Raw genomic sequence first — 26,675 nt, 5'->3', positions numbered from 1 at the left:
CGGCACCCTCCATCGGGCATCCAGCAATCAATGATCCTCAGTTGTCTCAACAAATTCATCCTCATCGTCATCAAGAAAATGTTCATCTTCGTCGCTGTCCTCGTTGAATGGACCAACACCATCCGCGCCAGAAATATTCATGTTAACCACCGTGGATGCCGATGGGGAGTGATCCGCTGTGGCAGCTGAGAAAAAGGGGTGGTCGCGCCTCAACGGGCGCCCCTGGCAGATATAACCCATAGGTGTGTGAGCATAGTCCTGTCCTTTGCGCGTGACTGAGAACCACTCCTCCAGGAAGGCGAACGGTTGGGATGCGAATCCCTTCACACATGGAAAAGCATAGGAGGAGGCCCGTTCGCTGAAATGTTCCTCTTGGGTATCAAGATACTGCCCGATGTCTTTACATTCACTGAACTCAAAGTAGAGACGACCGGCGAGGAGTCCTATTTCGATCTTCACTTGCGTTGGAATAATCCCGTCAAACTTGGGTATCGTGTAGTAGTCGAGATGATTAAAGTGCAACATTTGCTTGGTAATCGGAGCTGCGTAGACGATAAGGTGGACGTTTGGTGGGTTGATCTTGGAGATGATGGGAATCAATGCTTCGGCTTCCTCCGGAATGACGATCACTGCCTTCTGTGCTCTTGGGCTCCATAAAATCCAGTGCACTGGCCGCTGTGCGTAAGAGAAAGGTAAGCGATGACCCCAACATATCAGCACGAGAAGACGATAAAACTCACCAAAAAGTCGTCGCGCCACTGATGCGTGGCCCTTTGAGTGGCCTTGGTAAATTCAGTACTAACCATAACAGACCAAGAACGACCGGAGCAGATTTGATACTTTTGCCCGAGATGCGTACGTTGGAGGGCCTGAAAAAGAGGTTCGCACCAATCACTATCCTCTAGAGCCCCGGTTTTGGCAAATCGGGCCAAACCAGGACTCAGTCCCGGGAACTTGCGAGGAATGGGACATATAGGTCGATGCAACTGGCGTATCTCTTCCACTTCAACGGCCAATTCTCTTTCCTGCTCAACTTCCTCGAACGCAGAGGTAGTGCTAATTTTCACTTGCAAGTCTTGCCTAAGGCCGCGGAGTTGATGCCAAAACCCTCGAAGTTTCCCACTTCCCTGAAAGTCATCTATTGAAAGAGTTGTGACGCTTCTCGGGTCATATAACTGCTCAAGAGTATGCTGCTCGGGAAGTAGAACCGCCTGAAGATAAGAGACCCTATCCGTTTCGTTCGATGGATAATTGGGATACGCCGCTGCGGCTTGTCTTCGTCGACAAAAGTCGAATCCCTGTGCCAGATACAGGGGCTGAAGCTGTTCATTCAGTGTGCAAGTCTGTTCTAGAAGCCACTCGACAACATCGCCTGAGTCCACTTCTACTATTGGGCCCTTGCCACGACGATCCAGAATGCTCTGATGAACTTCCGGAGCGCCGAAGAATACCACCGACTGAGTGGACTTCAATTGTCGTAGTCTCATGGCCGCTGTTTTAGGAAACGTCAGTTGGACTACCTGCAGTCCGTGTTCCAGAAATGACTTACCTTGCACAGTGTGGTCTTTTGTCTGACCCAAACTCAAAGTTAGAGCGCCTTGAGTGGACATGGGAAATTTGAGATCGACACCCCGAGTATGTGCCTCATCAAGATACACCAGGCACCCTTCGAGATTGGCCGCGAACGGGGTTGCTAACAAGGGCACCTCTTTGCCATTCCGATAAAGCACCCACGCTTTGTTATCTGCCCTGAAGTAGACCGCTACAGGTGCCTCGTAATCAACTTCCAGCCAGAGGCGTACCAAGTCTCGATTGTCCAGCTCAAGAATATGTGCGCCGGCATCAATCAACAGCTTGATGTTCATTTTCCTCAATTGGAAAAGTAGTTCACGTTCTGACAGTCGTTTCCCTCCAGAGGTTGCCGCCAGGACATACCCACGATTCCTAGGCTGCAGTAAGTATGTGAGGACGTCTGCATTCGTATGGACAAGGCCATGAAGATCTCCCTGTGTGATTGTGAGTGGTAGTAGTCGCCGATTGTCGTTGGTACCACTGAATCCTGTTGTCAACGTCCTAGTGGTGGTGATGGCTGTGGTCTCGCCCATGTCCAGGTTGTTCGCTGCATGAAGTGCCGGAATATCCCACCCCGAGGCTTGCAGCTTCTGTTCAAACTGACGAGCGTGTGCAGGAAACACGGATCGATTAAGATAATAGTTGATCAAGATCCGCTGGAATCGGAGATGCTGCCAGATCTGGCGAACTTGCATCTCATTGTCAATGTTGATGAGATTCCAATGCCGAAGACTATCCGGCAGAGATGTCGAATGCTGAATCCATCGATCATACTCCGATGAGGGATCGTCTGACTGAAGTATGCAGCGTAGACAGTGGTGGACTTGTGATATAGTCACCCCATCGTAGTAGAATGCGAGGCAAGTCAAAACAATGGCAACATCAGGATGTCCCCATTCAGCCTGCTCGGATGGCACACCCTTAGCATGGAAAGGAACTGCAATCGGGTCGCGCTCGGGATGGAGCCCGTACTGAACATTCCACCGCTTTTTCAAGCAAAGAACTAAGATTCCGTGCACCAGCAGACCACGAAGGAGGTAGAGAATCTGCACCTCGGAAGGGGCGATTTCAAACGATGCGCAGGCCCGTTGAACCAAAGGTTCGGGCACTTTATCCTCCGTGAGAAATATGCGAATAGCCTCCTTATCACCTCCCCCTCGTATGACCAAATGGGGGCTCCTTCCTTCACAGATATCATCGACCAAACGGGTGTGCAATGCCCTTTCCGCGTCCGGTCTAAGGAAGCAGAAAAATGGGAATCCACCTAAGGGTCGCTTTGTGACTTCAACGCTGTGAGAGAAGTCATTCTGAATATCACGTAAGTGCTCTTCAGCCATGTCCAGAAGGTATTGAGCTACCTTCCATCGATGCGGATGTCCATCAACAGCGAGCTGCGAACCACTAGGATAGATCAACTGAGTTTTCACAGCAAGTGTGAAATCACACTCATCAATGACATCTCGTGCCGTTTCATCCAGCCATGACTGAGTAGAAGTCATTGTTAATGCGGTTTCTAATCGGCCATCACAGACTGCCTGAAGGCCGCTTAGTCGGAAAGCAAGAACGTGATCAGGTTGTGCTATAATGATTCCTCGTTTGGCGCGCATGTCCTCGTGCAGCCAACGGTAAGCACTCAGTGTTGTATCCTCATTGGAGGTCTTGCGGGAGAATGGGATGTGGCATATTTCTCTCCCAACAAGGCCCCCCAAACGCGACTGCAAGATTTGGGCGGTTTGAGACAAGAGTGCTCGGGGGATAATTAACCGTGCCAGACTCTGCCGATCTGCTATAACGCAGGCTACCATAGGCATAATGACGGACGTTTTCCCTAGCATTCAGGTTAGCAAAATAGAGCGTATCGTGTAGCCTGGTGATGGTAATTATCCGAACCTTGACCCATGTTCATTTGAAGGACAGAATTGGCTCCTGAAGCTGGCGAGATAGTCGCACGCGCAACATCCACTTGGCCGTTCCTGATCAGAAAATTCCCATCAATCTCTAGAAGCAACCAATCAGGATAGTCCTGGGCTCGCCAGTTATCATGTCCAGGGTTTTGAAGTTCCTCGTGCAGAAGACGGGAGTCTCTCTTCCTGATTGCGTCGTACATGCGCAGTAGCTGTTGGAGCCGAGTGATGGTCAATGCATAGCGAAATAGCGCCTCTTTCATTGCGGATTTGAACGTATTGGCCTCTGCCTCCCTTAACCTTTCCAGCAGAGTAACGGGACTCATGCAAGGCCATAAAGCACCTAAATCAAGCCACCTATATCGGGCATCGTTTTGTATCAAACATCGCTGGATCTGTCCAAACTGCATCTGCAGTTGTTTTTTAATCCTGAAAATGGCACCCCAGATGGCCTGGACAGGGGGTATCTTTGAAGCGAACCCAGCAGATGTCTGACGCGCCCGAAGTCCCTCTAGGCTTGTCATCAGGTCTTCGGCATATTGTCGGCGGAGTACATTCTCTGAGGATTTAAATTTGTGGAGAATTTCCTCGAGCTCTTGGATCTCCGAATCTTGTGTTGACTCTTGCACCCGCTCAACATCATTCTCTTGCACAATAGTTGCAGGAAAAAGCGAGTTTTGGTGGAAAGACATCACATCTATAGACGCATGATGAGGCCCACCGCTGGCGCTTAAAAGGGAACGGAGCGATGGAAGTGTGCGACAGTTGCGAGTTGGCAACACTGTTTTCACAGGATATTTGTGACCGGAGCTTCTTGGATTTGCTGCTACCCAGTGGTTTTTCAACACAGTCTGCACCTCATCCAAGTGCCGGAAAAATTGCCACTTTTCAAAAAGATGGAGCCACTCCTGCGCTATATGATTGATCGCAGCGTCGCCCTTGACAAGTGCACCCTCGAATTCAGGCGGTTGCGGTCTAGGACAAGGCCATTGTTCTATGAACATACCGGACAGAGCGCGGCAGTCGCGTTCGTAGAGCTCACTTTCCGTCTGTCTCGTGTATGTTGGGTTAAATTCGTGCACGTTTAGCTGTCTGTCCGATGCATCGTATGCAGCCATCATCAACTGAACGAGCCTTTCCACACTTGGTTTCTGGTATGCAAGGTCATTGTAGAGAGAGACATCAGGAAGTTTCAGGTGTCTTAAGTCATCGAGTATGAAAAAAGAGACAGCAGAACAAAAAAGTCCCATATCCACATTTGGGCCAAAAGCGATCAATCCAAGCTGGAAAAGAAGATGATCTTTGCCTTCATCATTGTTACGGTTGCATAGATTCACAAGGGGTCCCCATTCTGTCACAACATCAGTCTGAAGCAGATCTGTCAAAAGAGGATTCGCAAGAGTTTGTCCGTATCCCCAAACATTTCCAGCCTGACTCAAGGTGGCTTGAAGATTCAACGTCGTGCAGATTAATTGAGGCTTGGTGTTAATAAGCGTTATAATCTGACGAACGCGATCTATCCCCGCATAGCTCTGATCGGTTGTAGCGCGACTATAAGGTCGATCGTCCATATGACGAAGTGGTTTAGGAGACACGGCAGGTCTTTCAAAATTGGACCGACGAGCATGGGCACGGAGTCGCAGGTGGGGTTCATCCTTCCAATTCAATTTCGAGAGTTCAAGATTGGAGTTCGAGAAACGAGCGAGCTCTCCAAGCCTTGCCAGAATGCTTTCAATTAAGGCACGCAGTCCATCATGCTGAATGGACATAGTCAGATCCTTGTCCCAAAAGACCTGCTGCTGGCATTGTAGATGCTTTGGATAATAGAATCGTTGGGGCGATAAACGGGCAATGGCCATCAACGGCTCGAGTTGAGCTGGTCTTAGCTCTGTCCACGGCTGAATAGAGCTCGAGGTAAGATACGACATCGCTTCCTCGCATCCGGTGCGCTGAGTAAGAGGGTCTGGGATAGGACAGGATGTCATCGCATGAAGCTGCGCCCTCAGAAAAAGCAAAAGTGGCTCAGGCTCGCAGCCTACTCGTCCCAACACGTCGTCGATAGAAAAGAGGGCGTACTGCCCGTCCCCCACGATTTGTAGAACGACATGAGGATCACGACGGTGGTATGTTAATGGCCCAACTGGGACAATGATACTTCGCCGCTGTTTGTTGCCAGCATCGTGAAGGACGAGCATGCTTTGCAGTCCATACCACGTACCAGCATCCTGTTCAAGTGAGATGACACGGCGTAGTTCCCTCGATTGCAAGAGACCATGTCTGTTGACCGCGAAGGACAGACCCATCCTTTTTATTTCGACAGTCAAAGTTCTTCTGGCAGGTTGAAAGACAGTTAAGTACTGTCGATTCTCGAAATGTGCAAAGATAGTAGCGATTTGTCGAAACGTTGCACTACGAGGGTCGACAAGACGAGAATCTCGACGCCAACCTGCTTGATTCCTCACATCGATCATCCAATTTCCGCGCCTATTAATGGCCCAGATGTGTGCTTTGGGACGCACGTCTAGCCGGTTAGTTTGTAGGTCCAGCCAATGGACACAGTCGTCCACCAGAGGCAAAGGTAAGTCGCAGTCACTGTCGGAAGTAAAAACGTCTCGCTCAATGAACTCAAGGAACGCTCGCGCCACACGAGCTCGGATAATTACCCTGGTACCCCTCATCCCGAAATGGAATTCATGACTATTCCTTTGTCTAGCAAGCATATATGTCATGCCAGGCAAATAGGAAGGATATACCAGTAACGATTGACGGCCGAAGAGTGTACGCACAGCGGTCGACTCTAGAAAGACTCGAGGAAGCCTGCCCAGTGGTTTGTTATTCACTAGAACCAGTCCGTGTTGGATATGATAGTGAATTGTTTGGCCTATTGTGTACTCTGTCGGGGGTATCTCTGACACTACCCACTGATTCTGTTCTTTGCCGCAGGTTTTCCATGTCCCGTATGTTCTGATTTCCCCAGTCATAGAAGGCCAGATGGAGTCGATGGCACCTTCAATGCCGCAAGGAAAGGCTATGATAGCTGCAAGAACCTTATTGCGCAAGGCATATGTCATTTTGATATCGCAAATCAGCATATCACGCACATAGGCTGGCTGCGTATCCAGGCCCGAGAGTTGATTTTCTTGAACGCAGACTGATGCTTCGATGTAGCAGCGAAGTGCCTCTGCATGGAAGCTCCCTGGCTCATTGGCGATGGCACGAAACGTGCGTTTACAGATAAGACCACTAAGCAACGCGTATCTTGTCAAATCCGTGGTCTGTTCATCGTCAGCTGCATTGTGCAGCTCGTCCCGAATGTCTCGAACCCATTTGTGTGTGATATCTCTGATCTTTTCTAGTAGTTCCATGCTCCGCATTGAAGCCTGCGTACAACCAAGGGACCATACCTGTCCAACCATCGTCAAAAGCATGTCCATGTAGTATGGCTCACGCCAGTTGCAACGAATTCCGCGAAGATGGCGATCAATCTGGTCGAGTAGCCTGTGACAGAATCCTTGGTTACCTAGCGGTATATGGGGGATACGAATCTCAGCGGCAGATGCAGCTGGGCCTGCTTGAAGGCATCGATGGTTGAACACATGCATCGTCTGCTCACGGCTGAAGTTGACATTGGCGGACCCGAGCTCTCGCAATATACATAGCCAGCGAGTGTGCTTTCCATACAGAAGCGCTTGGTATCCTGCTAACTCGTGCATCCCAAGGTCAGGTGGACAATTTGTTTGGCTGAGGACTGCAGAATACGAGGATGGGCCATCTGAATCAGCAGCGTAGACTCCGCTGTCCTCAATCTTGAGCAAACGTAAAACAGAGTTATGAAGGCCGAAATGATGGGCCAAACTAATTGGAAAGCTTATCTCACTGGTCCACACCGCTTGTTTTTCGTCATAGTACTGAAGCGTGAGGCCAAACGGTAAGATGGCTTGTGAAGGTGTAATGGGTGGACGTACGCCCTTATAATGGGCGACCAAGAACGACTTCGTAGTCGAAGCGAGACCAAAAGTCTTGGGCTTATGCTTCCAATACCTATTCAAGGGTCTGTACGCCGAAAGAAGGATTTTTGGTGGCCCACAGGACCCAGATGCTCCAGGTGGGATCCCGAGAGCTGCCACAATGGCCCAGGTCGATTGTCGATAGGCTGCAAGAGAGCTGGGAATAATCAATTCGAACAAGACTGCTTGACGTTGAATTGACTTCTGTTGAGGCTGATCAGAAGGCAGGAAATCTTCGTGGACTTCAATATTAAGACCTCGTCGTTTTTTTCGGATTAAACAGACGGGACAATTCTTCCTTTTCTTCCCGCTCCTTTTGCGCGTGCAGGAACAGAGCATGTATGAAATTTCGCGAGTCAGGTGTTCGTATTTATCATTTACTGCATTCATCTGCTGCAACTTGGCTTGTCGGGAGGCCTCACACGCTTGGTCGATCTCCATAGAGAGCTGCGTGATAGCAGCAATATTGGCTGGCTCTTGTAAATATCTGATCGCCAAACAGTTCTTCTGCGGGTCCGAAAAAATGGTGAGTTTTGAGTAGACACAGTTAGCGCACCTATCGGCCAGATACTTTTGGACTCTCTGCAACCTGCGCATATCCTTCGACGAGGAAAGTAGTAGAACATCTAATATTTCCGGCGTGAACCCGGGGTGGTAGTCCTTCAGAATCGGGTTTTGGGCAGTGGCAGCCGTGTCCATCGCTATCCATGTTTCAAAGGTCTGGAGAGTCATGAGACTACGTAGCTCAATGCTGGGCTCGTATGCTCTTATGGCATGCTCAAGGTAGTCCTCAATAGATCTGGCAAGATGAGCAACATCACTGCTGGCCTTTGCTGCATCACACAACTGCTTCTCGCGCGTTGAAAGCGCAATCAATGGACGAGATGATTCTTCAAGACGCTGCAGCGTACCTTCAACAATTGGATCTTTGCCGGGGGTCCCAAGCCTTCTTGCCTTGCTGGCTTTATCTTCCCGTTTGCTTTTGTTGATATCACTCCGATACGAGGCGAGCGCCTTTTGCAGGTGTTTGAGGCTGTTGGTCAAAGTAAGATGCATGTCTAGGTCATTGGCACGAGCCGGCAACCTCTTCAACGATGGATGTACAGATTCCTTAAAAGAATTCCAAGTCTTGTCAATCTGTCCTGAGGCGATATGTATAGTTGTTTCAAAATATGGACCAAGTGCCTCAAAAAGTTGTTGCAAAGTCTCAGAAAGGCCAATTGGCGCATTGCGGCGGTTATCTTCCAGCTTCGCAAGTCGGCGACAAAGCTTGGCCCTCACAAGGGCAGTCATTTCCAAACTTAATGTGGCCCCGCAGTGCCGAAGAAGATTGGCATGTACAATGCATAGCAAGAATTTGTAGTAAATTCTCCCTTTGCTTGCTCCAAAGTACGAAGACAACAACCTGCTGACACCAACACGTAGTACGAGCCAAAAAGGGCTGCGGCGCCAGGGTTTCTCTGCGTCGTTCCAGCAGACTTCATCGCGAATTCTTTTTTGTAGGCCCAACTGTGACGTGGAAGCACCAATCTCTTCTATCAATGTCATCATCATGTGGAGTATGAGAGTCGGGTCGACAGTATCTCGTGTTTCTACCACCGAGACGCCCGCCTTCTGTGCCTTGGCGGCAAACATGGCAATAGGCTCAGTGGATGCCTGGTGAAGGAACGACGCCAGGGAGTCTTGAAAGGTCAACTGGAATTTGGAACGCGGTATCGCGGCAGCAGTGGTGGGAAACGTGCAGAAGAGGGCATTTGAGGAGGCGAGTACGTCGTTGGCCTTTGGAGAGGCTTCAAAGGCCTCGAAGATAATCTGTTCACCGTCATCACTAGAGATCCCCTTATGTTAGCTGAATCTGCAACCCATATTTCTTCCTTAGATTAAGTCTCTCTGCTAGGCCTCAGTTGCTTCCATTCCCTTTACAGCCAACGCCGTCTCGATCTCTATCTCGTGGGGAGCAGGAAAAGTTCCTTACTTCAACTCATGCTTCAAGAGAAGACCAGCATTTTGTTCTGCAATGTGTAGAATGACAGGGGTTTTTTCAATATCTCGGAACGACTCAAGAAGCGCATCTCGATCCAACTGGCCATCGATATGGACCCTCTGGCAGGTCTCGAGACCCCTTCTCAGGGTTTGCCATGAGGGATCCCCCGTATTGTGCGTGAGCTGGCTCAGGGTGTCGCTGGCATCAAGCAGCCGTTGCATGAGGTCCTCCTCGATCGCAGCGACATTGCTGTCAGAGCTTCCTGGCAGCATGGGAGGCAAGACAACATGGTTGAAAACGCGCTGGAGTAGCCTTGCATCCATCGTGTTGAGCAAGAAGGTGAGGAACTAGACATAAAAGTCATAAGAATGCAGGAAGAAAGATAAGAAATGGAGATTGCGAAGGAATCTTTCTAGACAGAAAACAAACAGAGCCCTTAAAGATGTTTATGGATAAGCTGCAGTGCAGCTGCGCTGTGTTGCTGCAGTTTTGTTTTGTTTTGGGGGGGGGGGGAATGTGAGGCTTTCTGCCGCCCTTTTTGCGGCACAGTGAACACAAGTGAGCACAACACATCAGCTTTTTCAACATTTAAAGATAACTTACCATTCCTTTCTCCCATTCAACACACTTCACCCAGTGAGCGCCTAGGGATGGTACATCTCTTGATTATTAATGACGACAAGTCCGATTAGGCAGCGAGGCAGCCCCCTGCCCATCAATCAATGCTGTCGCCATCCCCATTTTGCTCCCTATTGTACAATCAAATCAACCCTCTGTTAATCGTATTCCGTAACGAACTCTGTGAGTACAATCCGGACTTGATTTCTACGCATTCAGCAGCGATGCATGACAAGGTACTGGTACATCGGGGTTTCATAGGAATGGCAAATGGCCCTGAGAAACAAATGAATGGAGGTCCATGTTACTATGCGTTGTTCACTGGGAGGTTGCGAGTCATGTATCCCCGCCATTCTGGAAGACTACGTCTCCACCGGGTCCTGCGAGCCGCCTGGAGGTCTTCGATGGCGCTTGCATATCTAATCAAAGTCGACTCAGCAAATGCAGTCTGCAGGATTGCGAGGCCGTATGGCATTCCTGATTTTTCGTTGATTCCGGCTGGGATGGTGATCACCGGATATCCTGCCTGTGCAGCGATTTGGATGCTCTGCGCAACATCTGGCGGTACCAACAGACCGTCCAGGGTTCGATTCCCATGCTTCAAGGCGGCATCGATCCCCTCCTCGCGTGTGGTGCGTCCGCAAAACTCCAATGCTTGCCAATATGTTTCTTCCATGACGCCCTTGGTTGCCAAGGACGCTTCGAATCCATCTTGTCCAGACCCAAATGCTGGATGAATACCAGGATAGCCACCCTCGGTGCCGAAGTTCGCTTTGTTATACTCGATCAAGTCCTCGAGAGAACGCATGTTGGTATTTTTCAATTCTGATAAATAGGATTTGATGTTATTATAGAAGTCAACCTTCACATAGGTATACTCAGATTCATTGGGATGGCCGCGCCGGGTTCCGTAGTCCCAATCCCATCCATCCGGCGACACAATTTGCCGATAATGAGGCAACTCGGTGCCATTGATGATTGTAGCACCGGCTGCTCGGATCAGCTCAACTAGTTCCAGTAGTTGAGATATCTGGCTGGGATCACCGAACCGCCAGAAAGATTCCCAGGGTAGACCGAAGACTCCTCCTTTCAGGGCCGATCGATCGGTTACAAACTGTGCGTAGCCGCCTACAGGCGTGCGTCCTCTCTGAGCGGAGGTGTAATTGTCCCGAGCATCGATACCATAGATAGCGTCCAGTGCATAGGTTGCATCGCGGACTGTTTTCCCAAACACGCCGACTGTATCCTGGTGCAGTGACTCCGGGATCACTCCATCGCGTGAAGTGAGGCCCACCGTCGGTTTAATTCCCACGATCGCGTTCCGCTGTGCCGGGTTGATGACTACTCATCAGATTAGCATGCTTTCGAGTATGTATCACTTGTTCGTGCAGATTATTGATCAGAACATACCACTTCCATCCGTCTCGGTGCCAAGAGCAAAAGGCACAAGATTGGCCCCGACAGCTACCCCAGAGCCAGAACTGCTGCCTCCCGGGTTGACGGTGAGATTGTAGGCACTCCGGCACTGGCCTCCGCGAGCAGAATATCCTTCGGAATAATTGTTCGACCGCATGTCGGCCCATTCGCTCAGAGCGGCCTTTCCCAGCAACAAAGCTCCAGCTTTGCGCAGTTGACGCACAACAAACGCGTCGCGTGGCACCACGGAGCCGAGAAGAGCCCAGCTGCCCGCGGTCGTCTCCATCCGATCTTTGGTCGCGATGTTATCTTTTACTATGAACGGAATACCATGTAGCGGACCGCGGGTTTTTCCACGTGCACGTTCAGCATCCAGCGCCTCTGCAATAGCGAACGCGTCGGGGTTGTGCTGGAGGATCGCACTGGCATAGGTTAGAAGCCATGTTTGTTCTCAACGCAGTTTCCAAAGTTGGGGGTTGATACGTACTTGAGATAGCCATCCACCTGGAATATCCGATCCAGATAACAGCCAAGCAATTGAACACTGGTTAATCTCCCCGCGGACAGGTGTCTTTGTAGGTCGTCGATGCTCGCCTCCTCCAGTTGAATTCCCCCGCATGGGCGCATGGGGAACAGAGAGGACCCATTAGAGCCAAGAAGGGGGATATCATACTTTGAAACATGGGAATATGTTTGTAGATCTAGCAGATGGTCGTCTGTCGCCACCACACTATGCGATGACGCTGCCCCAAGAAGGAGAGGCAACAAGAACAGGAGAAGAAGATTCAACATTGCGGGCGGTCCGAGTGTTTTCTTTGGCTTGGTCCCAACCTATGGACTGTCAACCGTTCAGCGCAATTCTCCTTATAGCATGGTAGCTATTCCCATTGAATTACAGATAGAAAACAAACAACAATTGCATGTCAGGGTCAAATCCATGTTAGATCAGATTGTCAGTTCACCACGTGAGATGAGATCGCGTTGTTTCTCTGCCCCACTTAATAATAATGAATCCTTCCAGCATCAACGTCCAAATAGGCTATCGTTGATACAGAATGTGGTGGGCATCACTACCTCCCCCACTCTTCGTAGATGAAGTTACTATTGTTTGGAAGTCCGAAGGTCTTGGTGTTTTATACTATCCACTTGAAACTATTCCTTGTTCCTACCATGTCCGCATTCCATCCAGGACCGTTGTGCCACAGTAGTACCAGTTATATATATCTCGATATCTCTTGAGAGGAGCGACACTCTTGTAGAAATCTATAGGGAAACGTTCTCTAGGAAGAAGAATGGCCATTCATATCTTCTTTTCTTTTGCCTTGATCGCTGAAGTCGAGTCGAGAGCCCTTCCAGCAAGTTTCCCATGTTTACTCTATGGCATCGTAGAGGATGTTTGCGTTGTTAGATACCAACCAGTACCTATAGTCTCCAGAGACGGAATTATCCATAGTATACGCGATTGATGTCACCCGGCGGACGTTGTACAGTGCAGGCCTGATCTGCACAACGCACTATGAAGTATACTACTTCATTGCAAAGGTCTACGGCCTCCATCTGGACGGCGAGTTCCTTTTATCATGCAGTAAGCTTGGACTGCTGGCGCAAGTGACAGAGAGCATTGTCCATACTTCATGTCACTTGCTTGCTAGCCAGGGTAGTTTTACATCAATGCTCTCGCGCCTTCTGGCTCTTAATAGTCAACATTTTCATATTCTAGATTGCCAACAGCATAGAGGCAATGCTTCTACCCGGGGAAACAGTCTTCCTAGGCAAAACTGAAGCCGAGGGACAAGAACTAATAATGAAGGATCGCTAGAACCACAACTTCAGAAAGTGTATCTATAACCGAACCTACGCCTCTCTGGTTCAGCCTATGGTTTGTAAGCTTGTTGGAAGTGTTTTCATATTTAATTCTGTCTTTTCGTAAGGGGTCGTCTGTGTCTTTAGATTGAGCCCATATTTGAAGGCTGTCAACATCGATACAGATCAGTTGCCGTTATCGATGGCCTAAACAACATGTTGCTTGACTTTCTGCGTGTTTATCTTTCCTATTCACGACTATTGATCTTGACAGTTAGATCTCAGATCCCACTCTTGCTCAGGAGTCCTTGCAATATCTTTCTCTGTCCAGCGGCTCTGTGTAGCAAACTGATACAAGAGCGGATGGCTCTAGCTAATAGATACAAATCCAAAAGATAGTCCCTACAATTTCGTCGAAAGTGATAAATCCATCCGGTTTTCCAGCAGTAAGACATTTAAGATGAGACTGTGCATATCCTTGATCGCTATTTTAGCAGCCATTTCGCAGACTACTACCGCGCTCATCGCCTTTCCAGGCGCTGGAGGCTTTGGTATGGCTTTCAACTGCGTTTAACACGTATGCAACCAACGCTAAATCCCTGCCCTTTGATCACCATATGCTGGCTGGGTTGATTGCGCCGCGGGGACTGCTATCCATTGATAAGAACAGATACCAATGGCTAGGACTGTGGTCGTCGCTCGGCTGTATGGGTCCTGCGCGGCTGATCTGGCAGGCAATGGGGGTGGCCGATCATATGGGATATTCACTGTCTATAGACAATCCGCACTGTTCGTTCCCGGATCAGCAGAAGGAGGACTTGCTTGCATTCATCAATCAGTTCCTGCTCGGGAAGGAGGTCAATACCACGATCCAGAAGAATTACCCGTGTATTTCGTTCAACGACGAGCCATGGGTGAACTGGCAGGTTCCCACTCTGACTCGATGATTTGATGACATTAGTCTCTAAGCCTGTGTGGTTTTTATCATTTACTGTGTTGTGCCTAGGATCTGATATCTTGGCAGTTAATTAAAGATTATATTGAGACGGCCTTCTAGCTACTCTCATTCAAATAATACCATCCAACAGCTACTGGATAAACGCAACCTGATTCAACGCTTGAAGCAAATCGTCCACTGGATCGCAGGGTATCTCGACTGTCCGCCAAGCAATATATCCATCTGGTCGAACCAGTGATGCCCCGGTGTTAGACAATCCCATCAGCTCGGTAAGGTTCTGAGAACCGTTGAGCTGGACGTCTTGACCAATATGAAGATGCTTCAGCTTGACAGGTGACCGCTCATTCAATTTCCTCACGGCATCCCCCCATTCCACCGATGCTGAAACCACCGTCCATCCATGCATTCCTGTAACATCGGCTATAGAAACCGTCTTGCCCGCTTTCGTCACCCAAAAATGCGGAAGATGAGTCCCTGGCTGTCCCTTCCACTCATCAGGTTTCTTTGCAGGTGAGAGTCCATCCTCAGCACCTATAACTCCTCTGGATCGATACAGCTCACCAAACTCCATTGCATCATCATCGAGCCGCTCCCCAGCATCCTTGCCCTCCAGATGCATCTTGTAATCCGCTCGGACAAAGATCTGATCATGTCTAAGCAATGCAACCGGCCGCCGTTCCGCATCGTAGGTGTCCAACAGCTCCGGCATCGACTCTTCCTTCAGTACGGCAGCGATTTTCCAGGCAAGGTTATGCGCGTCGTGAATACCAGTGTTCGCACCATATCCGCCTCGATTCGGGGGTAGTGCATGCGCTGCATCGCCGGCAAGGAAAATCCTGCCAACCTGGAACCTCTCCGCCACGAGCGCTGTCATCTCCCAGCGGCCAGTGGTGATGATTTCCACAGGGATATCAGACTTCCCAACTGCCCGTCGAATATCCGCAATCTGGGTCTTGGAGTCGCGCTCCAAATCGTCGTAGAACATCAGCACCCAACGCCCGTCATTGTAGGTCGTCAGGAACGCCTTGAAGTCTCCCTGCTCAATGTTGAACTGGTGCACGCCCTTCAGGTAGTCTTCGAGGGGTGCGCGGAATAAAACACTGCGCATGATTTGCATGTGTCCACGGCCCGTCCTTGCGATCTGAAGCTGCTCCCGGATCCCGCTGCGGTTGCCATCGGCAGCAATGAGATATAGACCGCGCAACTGATGTGACGTGCCCTGTGCGTCGAGAACGGTCACCAGAACTTCCGAATCATTTTGCTCGACCTTAGTGACGGTATGTTGTCGCCGAATATCAACGCCGCGGCTGAGAGCTGCTTTCTCGAGGATCGACTCGAGCTTGTCCTGGGGTATGGCGGCGCCGCGGAAGGGCGAATACTGCCCCTTTTCCCCAGAAGTCGGCTTACTTTCATTCTCTGCTGTCTGCTGGTCATGGCTAGGTTTTTCGGTCGTGTCCTGCCACGATGTACGCTCGAACCACTTGCCCGTTAGGCTTTCAACCCGAGCGCGCAGAAGAGTAAAGTCTGAGGGGACCTCGGGGATCTGGTCTGAGATACCCAGGGCGTGAAAGATCTCCAATGTGCGTGCAGTAAAGCCGATGGCGCGGGGATGCTCTGAAATCTTTGCGTGCTTTTCGAAGACAATGGTCGGGACATTGTGTGCAGCAAGGCAAAGGGCGGCGGAGAGACCGACAAGGTTACCACCGACGATGAGAACGGGTTGGCGAGACATTTTCAAGCGCTTAAGAATGACGATATTCGGGTTTATGGACAATAGATCAATGATGAATGAGGATGTTTTTTGTATGCAATCCCGCGTGGCTTTATACTTGAGGCACCCGAGATTCGGGCCCGAGATTTCGTTGGGAAGGAAGCATTCGGGCCCGAGATACCACCCGAGCTCGGGGATTCACATAATAGATTGAGAGCAGCAGGTATTAAGCCTCGGCCAGTGGTGAAAACTCTTGCTGTTGTTTTGGATCTGTCGCAAACATGTTCTCCATGCTCAACTCGCATTCTTTGAAGCTCTTACTTTGAGAAAAAGCTTTAGGTGATGGGGGATACTCCCGGTCATGTGGGACTCTTGGTAGAAAAGGGTTTACAGATAGAGAATGGAAGTTGTTTACGACCTTCTCGTCCGATCTTTCATGGATGAAGAACAGAGCAGTAAGCGCGGGGAATACTTGAGAGTGTACGGAGTATATGAGATGATAATAGAGACCATCCACGCGAAGGTAGTGAACGAAACCACGCCCTTAGATAGGTCACATCCAGCGGAATGTCCAGCGCGTAGCCTGTTCTGCCAATCAAGTGTTGGAGCGGCCCGGTGATATCTACCAAGCTAAACTCACTGTGCCTATTATTCTCAGTCCAACAGCACTCGTTGTTCAACATCTTCCTGATTTCCACAGAAGGCACTATGAGAAGCCGAGCATGGGATCTTTCATTCTCTCTCGGTCGACATTATCGTTTTCGTCCTACCCATCATCTATTTAGCAGACAAACAAATCTTTCTCGGGCTTACAGCGGAGTAATGTCCTTGCCGTTACTATACATGCAAAAGAATGATGGGACGGGTGAGATGCTTTGCTAGAGAGCTCTGTGATATTAGACATGCTGATCACTGTGGTGTTCCACAGTCGTTGAAGCCAAAGAAGAGGAGTTCTACCGATATACCACTAAGCGATGGCTGTATGCCTCAGCGAACCAAAAACTGCTTGTTTATTGTTGACTGACTCTGTAGCAGATCAAACGACTCTCAGGAGGCTGCAGAAAGATATCGAAAATTTAATTTAGAAGGTCTTCTTGCTGTTGCTGTTCGATCCAGTGGCACAGGCGCGAATAGATGTAATGCACCCCAATTCCTCTCACTATGACTTGTCTGATACAGTCTCGAGGCACCCATGTGATGAAGTATCGGGAGGGACAGTACAACAAAACTTTTCTCCTAACGCTTGACAACGGATCTGAGGTGGTGGCCAAGCTGCCCAATCCCAATGCTGGACCAAATGTCCTCACTACCGCCAGTGAAGTTGCAACCATGGACTATGTGAGTTCTTCATCTGTGAATCTGGAGAAACGCAAGGCTCATCAACCCGCGAAAGGTACGGAATGTCATAGATATATCTGTTCCGCGGGTGCTGGGTTGGAGTTGTCGCCCGTCAAACCCAGTTGGGTGTGAGTACGTTATCATGGAAAAGGCGAGGGGGAGTGCTCTGGGCGATGCTTGGTACAGCCTTCCCAGTGCTTCTAAACACAAATTTATCAAGCAGGTGGTGGACATAGAAGCCAAATTAGCATCGGTATCCTTCCCAGAACATGGATGCATATATTATGCACGAGATCTGCCTATAACCTGTCACCCGAATCCAACCCCGCTCCATGGAGATGAATTGAGAAAATTCCGCATTGGCCCAGTTGTCAACCCTATCTTCTGGTCTGACGGGCGGGCCGAGATGGAACTTTCGCGAGGCCCCTGTGGGTTTCTTTCATCCCCGATCTCCCTGTGTTCTTGCTGACCCAGTCGGTTGTTACAGGGCATGGGCTCTCGGAGTATGCGACGAGTATAGGTGACAACGAGAAGGCGTGGGCGTTGCGGCATGCACGGCCACGTATGAACTATTACCGAAGCAACACTGATCCGGAGATGCCAAACGAGTACTTGGAGCTCATCGAGAAATATCTACAAGTTGTTCCAAATTTGACCCAGTGCGAGCCTGATTCTGCGGGCCTTTTGCAACCGACATTGTGGCACATTGACCTCCATCTCAACAACATCTACGTCGATCTCAACACAGAAACTATTACTGAAATCATCGACTGGCAAAACACAACAGTCGCTCCTTTGCTGTTGCAAGCCAGAGTACCTCGGATGATACAACACATTAGCGCACTTCCACTCGGCTGGGTGATGCCTGAGAAACCAGAGAATTACGAGACTCTGCCCGAGAGGGACCGTGTGAGAGCGGACAAGCTCTACGAGAGCGCCCTATGCCATAAGTATTACGAGGTCCTCACTGCTAAGAGAAACCCCCAGCACTATGCTGCCATAACGCACAATGAGAGCTGGAAATCACCGGTCATCCAGCCTATTCAATCTATCACCGGGGCGTGGTCTTCAAGGGAAGTATTCCGGCTTCGATCATCCTTGATGGCGGTCGAAGAACATTGGCCGGAGCTCCCAACTACAGCCCCGTGCCCGGTCACCTTCACCGAGGAAGAAAAGCAGTTACAGAACGAAGAGTTGGAAAACCGTGACTACATCGAGCAATTGATGGCAGAGTTCCAGGATGCGGGTATCCTGCCCATCGATGGGATTGTCGATCCCGAGGATTACGACATTGTGCAGAAGACGAACCGCGCACAAAAGGAAAGATTCATGTCATTAGCGGAGAACGAGGAGCAGAAAGGGTGGATGGATAAGATCTGGCCCTACCAGGATCGGCCGGAAGAAGCCTGATATTGGTGATGCTCAGGATACCGCCCATCGATCATACCAACGAAGCCTTAAGGTTGACGAACCTTTAGGGATCTTCTCCCCGAGCCAGGGGTGAGGAATAGGGCTAGCAACAATCAACTTGAGGGATTGGTCATTGATCATAAGACATCCTTCAAATCGACCATAGCCATGACCTTTACTAGCGCGGAGATACTCAAGCAAAATATTAGCAAACTTATCCCATCCCAGAACTTCTTGTCAGAGAACAGACCATCCTTACACAATTCCTTCACCAGTCATTCTGCAATTGAAACAGGCTCCAGGTCCTCTGGTTCTTTATGACGACTTTCCGCATGGAGATCGTGAATTGAATAGTTCATAATTTGAGCCAGCTTCTCCATGGCCATAGTTCGTCCAACTCAGTGGTGTCGACCGTTCAATAGATAATATAGCCCCATGGGAACTTCGAATCCAGTGAGGGAAATAGAAACCGTGTTGTTCAATGTTTCTTTTTTTTTTTTCTGTTTGAACCATGGTGCTTTTGTCCAATTCTTTGGATAATCGTCGGTAAATTCTGGGAGCGACCATCACTGGGGCACGGATGGGTGATGATAGAACAAGTCGTCGTCAATTTCGTCGACTAGTTCATTTATCGTAGCTGGGTCTACAGATGGCGCGGAAGAAGAGAGGATAGACATTATGTTTGGGAAAATGAAAGACCATAAAATACCTGAAGCGAAGCAGGAGAAAGAGACATAGACTATCTAGAGTCTTGAAAGGCGACTGTTGATATGGCTCCGAAATAACTAGCGTGGCTCCAGTCTAGTGTGGAGGTGAGCGACTCTTGGAGACAAATCTGATAAAATCAAGCACTATGATCCTTTTTCCCTCTTATTTCTTAATGCCGGTATTGCACCCTGCGGTGTAGAAATTCCCAGATCCAACAGAGCTCCTGGGGTTATATTATCACCCATCCCCATCCAGTCCACCAGCCTCCCTGCTCACCACGACTTAGCACAAAACGAACGCACATTGCAACATCTCCAGTCCAGTCGTGGGAATTAGTTTATACTGCCATCAACTGATAACTCGTTGTTCTGCCCTCTTTCTCAAACTGCCGAAGCCCGGCTTAACAACCAGCACAGTTATAACTACCCAGATTCGTACCCGTAGGAACATCGATGCGGCACGAGCGCAACTCGAACCTAATGTGACAGCCTGCCTTCTTGGTATTATGACTGAACGCCAAACCACCAAACGAGCGAATCAGGGTGGTAGAATCAGCATCGATGGTCTCGGACGCGCTGGGTCCATTCAAGGCATAGCCGGAGCCATATCGGGTGGTCCAGTACGACCACAGGTTGCCTTTGACCAGGATATATTCATTCTTGCAGCCGAAAAACATGGAGCAGTGGCCGTCTGCGCGCTTGTCGAGGTCTCCGCCCCCCTGGGCCAATCCAATGGACACGTTGAAGGATGAATCCGGGCCGAGAGGTTTGCGGATAATGTGCTCCTCGTGGATGACATCGGGGGTTGTCAGGTCGAGGGCGGTCATAACGCCGTCGATCTCGATGAAGCCGTGCGTGCCATTGGGGGCATATTGATGATTCTCGTCAAAGTAAACTACGGTGTCCTGTGGGCTGCGGACATCCTGGGGCAGGGCGATGGCGAGGGTCGCCAGACCAGCAATGACGGGCAGGGTGAATTTCATCTTATCGAGTGAGTTCTGTTTTCTCTTTCAAGTTAGATGTCCTATTGCTGGTATGTGGTGGTAACTTGAGATCTCACCCTCCGCGAGATTGTAGATTTGCGTGTACTGTACTAAGGTGCAGCTCCAAGTCCGGTGAGGCTATGCAGTCGCGCTTTGAATTCTGAGATTGTGAGGACATGGATCTGTTTAGATATTTATACCCTCTCCCCCTCGCTCTCTCAAGAATCTGAATACGAAAATCCCTACGTAGAAGCAATGACCAATTTCCCAAGAAGGCAATAGCCCACCCCGTTGAAGAGCGTCTAGTAACGTTAGTCCAGACCCTTTCGCCCATAAAAACGAAGAACCCCCAATCTTTCCAAGCCCGCTAGCCGCCGCATTCGCCTCTGAAGTCTGAAGTATATCAGCGGGAAGTCTTTAAGGTTATACGAGCCCGCCTCTAGTCTTTAAGCAGACATGAGTGCGGACGCTGGTGCGGACTCAGCTGGTGTTGCGGCTTAGCAGGGCTTGGCTTACAGCTGATCAAGGTTAGACAAAGGTTAACAATCAGCTCCTATCGATTGAATCTCACAGTATTTATCTACCGCAGTAGATTGCTCCTGATAGGGTGGGGCTGCAGCATTCATTGCCCGTTGGTTCACCAAGGAGGAAGTACTGTATACCAACTTCCGCCTCCTCCCCATTGGTATCATGGAGATAGTCAACCACCCTTTCATAACACCATGGTAAACTATTAGGGGGGTGGGTCATGCATTTGAGGAGTTGTGTTTCGCCGTCTCTGCTGACAGTTGATCTGGTTCAGAACTGGCCTAGAAACTTCAGCAAATAGTTGCTGCACTAAAGCTCTGACACCGTAATGTGCAGATTGGCCGCAGAAAGAACAGCAGGGTCAAGGAAGAATAGGGAAGAGGCTGGGGTAGCCAAGGTAAGAACAAGGCAGACAAAAAGTCCCGATTTATGCTCGAGCTGTGCACCATCACCAGAGGGACCTTTCCCTCTACCATCTTCCTTCTCGATGGTGTAAGATATAGTCTCAGCAATTGCAAGAATGAGCTTTATCCATACGCTGCGGTGGCTTCTGGATCATGTTATTCTAGAATACGAGAGAGATGTCCCCTTCATCAGTTGAAAAGGCACTTTATCTATAGCCCAGGTGAGGCATAAACGCCCGAGAAAAGAATCTGACTTTGAAATCCGTACCTGCAGCTGGGCGTCTAGGAAGCATAGATTCTGGAACAGCTTGGTCATCCTAGGAAACCCTGTTGAGGGATTTACTGCTTCTATCTCAACTGAAGTAAGTCACCGTGCCGAGTTTCTCACTATCTGAGTAGGAGGTCGTCATGGAATTAAACCATGGGGATGGGTTCTCAAGCCAGTCCAGAGCTTCATGCCATTACCATTACCACTGCCTCTGGCTCCTCTCTTGCTTGAGATTCTCAACAAGCATTCTGTCCGGTTTCGTGCTATTTCTGATTATGCCTATTGTCCTCACTTTCTTTAGCTCGATTCCCAAAGACCCTCCTTGGTCGTCAGCTTGGCCGCGAAGGCAATGAGACCGCCAAATACCCCCATAGGGCCGCTGAACATGCAGCAGGCAACATAACTCTCATGTCGAGTGGGGATAGCGCCATTGAAAGGGGGGGGCGGGGGGCAACGAGTGCTCCGATTCCCGAAATTGCCAACCCCATTCCCAAATAGGTTCCGATATCTTGCGGGTTGTTAGGGCAGCTGGAGAAGGTCGCTGAGGTGCCTGAGACAATCGTGCCCGAGCAGAATCCGAAGAAAATGGCGTAGAAGATCAGCGCGGCGTTGCTGGTGGCGCTGGTCATACAGAAGACCAAAATGCCGGTGGCCACCCCGCCCATGGCAAACATGTTCAAGCGGCCATACTTATCGGCCAGTACCCCTGGCACATTTCGGCCGATTTTAGAGGCGGCATTCAGAAGGGCGAGCAGGCATCCAGCCAGCGTTGCGTCCAATCCTCTCACACCAGCATGGCCTAGGGTCTACGTCTGCTTCAGAGATATCGACTCGGAGAAAGGACAACGCCTGGCGGCCGAGCTGCCAAGGTAGGGTTTGCCTCGACCCTCTGGCTGAGCAAAGTGCATCGCTGACGGAAAACCTTGTGTCTCAAGATGGACGAAATTTGTTGCCTGTGACGCGGGTAGCTGGGATGACCAAGTTCGACTCTTTAAAGAAGCGGTCTCTCTCTCCCCGAGCGGCCGGATCGCCTACGTGGTGGCCAACGCGGGGACGCCCGGATGAAGTCTTCGAGCAGCCACACCCAGATCAGGAGCCTTCCCGACCGGATTTGACCATCATTGACATTAACATCAAGGGCCTATTGTACACGGCCAAGTTGGCCGCCCACCATTTTATCCGCCAAAACGATTTGACGCCCACCTCATCGGCTCGGGTGCTGCATTCCTAGACTGCCCCCGAGGGCCGCAGTACAGTGCGAGCAAATGATGATTACCCAGGTAATGCGCTGCTTGGAGAGATCCAAGAACAACAGATGCTGAGTGCCCCTATTTCGGCGGGTTTGTTCATTTGAAGTAGCACGTGTGTCCATTTTAATGGCCCATTACGCTTGTTTGATGACTTGAATCCACATGTGGAGGTGATGTCTTGAGGCGCTAGTTGCCAATCCTGTGTGCGACTGGCCTAGTTTGGCGTAAGCAGGGCGTCGTTAGCGCCGGAAAATATAATCCCATCGGGCCATCAGAGACCGAGGCCGCTGAGGAATATTCGCTGACTCCAGAGTCTATACTCCGTAGTATAGATACTCTATTCCTGGCCCTGCTAGAGAGTTTACTCCGTACTTTAACCGCAGAACTCTATTTAATTCTTGGTATATTACCCAAATCAGGCTAGAGATGTCAGCACCCTGCATTAGCTGAACTCCAACGTCGCTAATAAGCAGCAGCAACCTGCGTTGGAAGTTAATGAGCATATGTGGTTGTGAGCTCGCTGGGCGCTCGTCCCCCTCAATAGTTCTTCTTTCAATCATTAGATAATGATTGTCAGGATGTAGCATGTGAGCCTTTATCTGAGGATATGGACAGCCACTGTAGGAACGGTTACAGCAGGATATCTCGGAATTCTCAAGCTGTTTTGTCAGGCCTCTGGCCACCGTCCATAGAAGAGTGTCTTTGCCATATTTTGATCATCACGGAACAGGTTGAGTTTCAAACGAGGGTCACCGAATGAGACGGACATATTTTGAAAGACCACTGTTTTTAGATGAAGAAAAGATCGAAACTATGTCTTTTTTAAAGATAGAATAAGTAGGTCCTCTAGTCTATCAGAGACTGTGTATGCTGCAGTTGAAACTCTCATAAGGAAGGTCATAACTTTTAGAAAGAGGGAGAGAGAGAGTATCTTCCTAACACAAATGCCTATAGACTTGAAGAGATCGTAAAAAAAGAGATATTGGAAGTTGTATTCCACGAATATCAGGCGCTGTATGTTGGGGTTGGATAGAAAGGGAATGGGATGAGGCAAAAATCACGTGGATACCAAGTAGATACTTGCACACTTGCACATGACATAGATGCCTCAGGCTGTCTACTTAAGCCTTCTACTCGGGGACCGCGATCGAGAGTCAGAATCGTGTTCCAGAATGGAATTACAAACATGAAAATTTCTTGGGTCCAACTTCTAATCAAGTATCATTCTAGGTGTACCTAGTGGCGAAGTAGATATCTTGCTGTGCAAAGATTGAGACGCCGTTTGGGAGTGTATTTCCAAGCAGATGCAGCCGGATCGTCCACCACTGACATTGGATGTACTATTCCCACCATCTCCTGATCAACAAATTGACTAGAAACTCTCACCATAGCCTCAAATGAATCATAGCATGTTTGTATGATGATCGCATCAGAAATGACTGGAGTGGCTTTCCTTTACGTCACCATTGCCGCGGCCACTTCCGGCTGCATTTGTCAACAAGTCTAGACACGCCGTATATGATAATCCACTGCCTACGATGACATCCGAAGGAACTTGATCCAGCAAAGTTCAGCGGATACATAAAATGAATCGAGGTTTACGATTGCTCCAGCGCCAGTTTGGTCCGTCTTGCTCAGTAACTCATTCCAATCGGTCATTCATCACACCCAGTATCTTTTTTCGACAATATCTCCAAAGGGGCTTCCATCAAAGTACCGCCAAGATGTCCAACTTCGACAAGTTCAATGGCAATACGAAGAACAGCCCACCCAAAAATGAGATGGTTTATCTACCGGGCGTGATGTCGCCCGATCGCAAGTTCGGCGTGTTCCGCAAGGTCCTCCATACCGGATTGTACTCCCAATTCGTCGCGATGGAGGTACCAGTGGATGGGGAAATCGGTGACGAGGTTGGTCGACTCTTGCACCATTTGATCAGACCGCATGACTCATGCTAAGCCGTCGTCTAGATTCATACCGTCGATCAAACTCTCATCTTCACCCATGGCAAGGGAAAGGCTATCGTCGCTGGGAAGGAGCAGGAGATCAAGGAGGGCGACGTGGTCATCGTTCCTGCCGGTACCCAGCACCAGTTCCTCAATATCGGTAACGTTCCCTTGGAAGTGGTGACAATCTATGCCCCCGCCGAGCATGCCCCACACAGCGTGCACCAGACCAAAGCCGAGGGCGATGAACAAGAAGACAAAGGCGAGGACGAGGCACCGGATTGGAGTCGGAGAAGCAAGGCAGAGAACGAGAGGCTAGGGCTTGTAAAGTTGCCATGAAGGATTTGTACATGTAGACCTTAGATTTATGTCGTGCACACTTTTAATATTTAATATCTGTCCATGACTCTTAAGAGCTGCCACTCACTTAGGGCAATCTTGGGGCAAATGTCACCAGCACATTGCATGACATTGTAGAAGAAGTGTTATCTGGTGTCTCTTCGCAGGAAAGCTGCAGCTGCAACATATCAGCTCAAGACCTCACAATATAGATAATAGGCAGTTACATCAAACTTTGAAATTACCAAAGCAATGATCATTTTCAGGGACCGCCAGGCAGCCCTCGTTTGTGAATCATTTCTGAAGCAAATACGAAGTGGGATTAACCCTTCTTCCATCCGTTTCCGCTCTGTTGTATCAGCAAGAAGCCACCGCTCAGGACGAAACAGTGCGGAGTCTTCTCCATAGGTCGTGCTGTTGTGACGGATAGTATCCGCATGATATTGAATGACAGTCCCTTGCGGAAGGTCATATTCTCCAACCATGACACCCCCGGGTGGAACCTGGTGTTGGTAGTCAAATATCATCACATGGCGCAACGTCTCTTTCATCACGGCTTCGACATATGGTAGGGCATAGGACTTGGTCTGATGTAGTACTTCAGAAAAAGACGCCATGCTGAATATGGTATCTATCTCACGCTTAATTCGAGACAGTGTTGCAGGATGTGTGGAAAGGAAATAAAATACTGAAGCGAATGTGGCCTCCATACACTCGACTCCAATTGCAACAAGTGACACATTTCCTGACCTTTGATACTCGCCAGCTACCGGCTGATATGCATTTGGTCTTTTGACAGACTCGGGGACGAATCCGCAGATCGGTAAACAGCCATTTCGTTTGTGCTTCAGCATGGCGATTGGGCATTTGAGCAAGAGACTATTGAGAAAGGATGATACGTAGGAACTCTCTGTAGGTATGAATGGGTCCGTAGCGAAAGGTACCTGGCTGGCTCGTGGCTGGATGATATCATTCGAGCACATATGCTGGACGATGTCTGCTGCGAACAACTTAAAAACTGCCAAGTTAATGGTTCGTTGTTTGCGAACAGCTCTCAGAAATGTGCTTGTCAACTGCTCAATGCGTTGTTCATGCGGCGATGCATACTGTTGAGGATCGACAGATGACTCTGTTGCTGTGCCTATGTCATTGCCGAAGGACGTCTCAGCATTGTCAGCAAAGCAGTATGTATCGGGAAGGGCTATAACATACATTCACCGTCCCTCGATCCGAAAGATCAATCCAAGCGACGAGAGAAGGATCAGAGACGCTGACCGTATTCGGCCCGACACGAACCACCTGACCATATTTTCGGTGAAGAGACTCGAGACGACGCCCGTATTCAGGCGCACTTTGAAGAAACTCTCTCCAGAGGTTGGATATTCCTGCAAGCAATGGTCCCCGGACTGTATTCAGTGAGACATAGTTCCGTAGTAGTACGCCGCCAAGTACCAGGACAGCGGACAACAGTATCCCAAAGGCAGCCATTTGCCCAGAACCTCCTTCGACACAAACCGTAGGACATAGTT

The 26,675-nt window shown here is 49.5% G+C and overlaps 8 protein-coding genes and 1 pseudogene across 8 annotated transcripts; 3 read left to right on the top strand and 6 right to left on the bottom strand.

Annotated features, from left to right (window-relative positions):
* Positions 1-27: 27 nt before the first annotated feature.
* Positions 28-9,790, bottom strand: ACLA_087540 (uncharacterized protein; the record flags this gene model as incomplete). Its single annotated transcript, XM_001268473.1, has 5 exons — positions 28-675; positions 741-1,492; positions 1,550-3,400; positions 3,463-9,311; positions 9,459-9,790. The coding sequence occupies 5 exons, from the start codon at positions 9,788-9,790 to the stop codon at positions 28-30; spliced, it is 9,432 nt and encodes a 3,143-aa protein (XP_001268474.1).
* Positions 9,791-10,392: 602 nt separating this feature from the next.
* On the bottom strand, positions 10,393-12,293 carry ACLA_087530 (amidase family protein; the record flags this gene model as incomplete). Its single annotated transcript, XM_001268472.1, has 3 exons — positions 10,393-11,426; positions 11,496-11,923; positions 11,989-12,293. 3 exons carry the CDS (start codon positions 12,291-12,293, stop codon positions 10,393-10,395), a joined length of 1,767 nt encoding a protein of 588 aa, XP_001268473.1.
* A 1,628-nt stretch (positions 12,294-13,921) lies between these two features.
* Positions 13,922-14,251, top strand: ACLA_087520 (putative extracelular cellulose binding protein (Cip2); the record flags this gene model as incomplete). The annotated part of the gene is made up of 1 exon (XM_001268471.1): positions 13,922-14,251. One exon carries the CDS (start codon positions 13,922-13,924, stop codon positions 14,249-14,251), a length of 330 nt encoding a protein of 109 aa, XP_001268472.1.
* A 141-nt stretch (positions 14,252-14,392) lies between these two features.
* Positions 14,393-15,994, bottom strand: ACLA_087510 (FAD binding domain protein; the record flags this gene model as incomplete). The annotated part of the gene is made up of 1 exon (XM_001268470.1): positions 14,393-15,994. One exon carries the CDS (start codon positions 15,992-15,994, stop codon positions 14,393-14,395), a length of 1,602 nt encoding a protein of 533 aa, XP_001268471.1.
* Positions 15,995-17,134: 1,140 nt separating this feature from the next.
* ACLA_087500 (uncharacterized protein) lies at positions 17,135-18,721 on the top strand (the record flags this gene model as incomplete). The annotated part of the gene is made up of 3 exons (XM_001268469.1): positions 17,135-17,311; positions 17,367-17,739; positions 17,799-18,721. The coding sequence occupies 3 exons, from the start codon at positions 17,135-17,137 to the stop codon at positions 18,719-18,721; spliced, it is 1,473 nt and encodes a 490-aa protein (XP_001268470.1).
* A 1,040-nt stretch (positions 18,722-19,761) lies between these two features.
* On the bottom strand, positions 19,762-20,411 carry ACLA_087490 (uncharacterized protein; the record flags this gene model as incomplete). The annotated part of the gene is made up of 2 exons (XM_001268468.1): positions 19,762-19,808; positions 19,868-20,411. The coding sequence occupies 2 exons, from the start codon at positions 20,409-20,411 to the stop codon at positions 19,762-19,764; spliced, it is 591 nt and encodes a 196-aa protein (XP_001268469.1).
* Positions 20,412-21,940: 1,529 nt separating this feature from the next.
* Positions 21,941-22,417, bottom strand: ACLA_087480 (annotated as a pseudogene).
* Positions 22,418-24,447: 2,030 nt separating this feature from the next.
* On the top strand, positions 24,448-25,146 carry ACLA_087470 (cupin domain-containing protein; the record flags this gene model as incomplete). Its single annotated transcript, XM_001268467.1, has 2 exons — positions 24,448-24,771; positions 24,832-25,146. The coding sequence occupies 2 exons, from the start codon at positions 24,448-24,450 to the stop codon at positions 25,144-25,146; spliced, it is 639 nt and encodes a 212-aa protein (XP_001268468.1).
* A 188-nt stretch (positions 25,147-25,334) lies between these two features.
* Positions 25,335-26,634, bottom strand: ACLA_087460 (putative cytochrome P450 monooxygenase; the record flags this gene model as incomplete). The annotated part of the gene is made up of 2 exons (XM_001268466.1): positions 25,335-26,309; positions 26,359-26,634. The coding sequence occupies 2 exons, from the start codon at positions 26,632-26,634 to the stop codon at positions 25,335-25,337; spliced, it is 1,251 nt and encodes a 416-aa protein (XP_001268467.1).
* Positions 26,635-26,675: the final 41 nt, after the last annotated feature.

Source organism: Aspergillus clavatus, genomic scaffold (assembly GCF_000002715.2).
Source record: "Aspergillus clavatus NRRL 1 1099423829806 genomic scaffold, whole genome shotgun sequence".
Taxonomy (NCBI): Eukaryota; Fungi; Ascomycota; class Eurotiomycetes; order Eurotiales; family Aspergillaceae; genus Aspergillus; species Aspergillus clavatus.
Note: the sequence above shows the minus strand (reverse complement) of the source record. Positions and strands in the feature narration are given on the sequence as shown.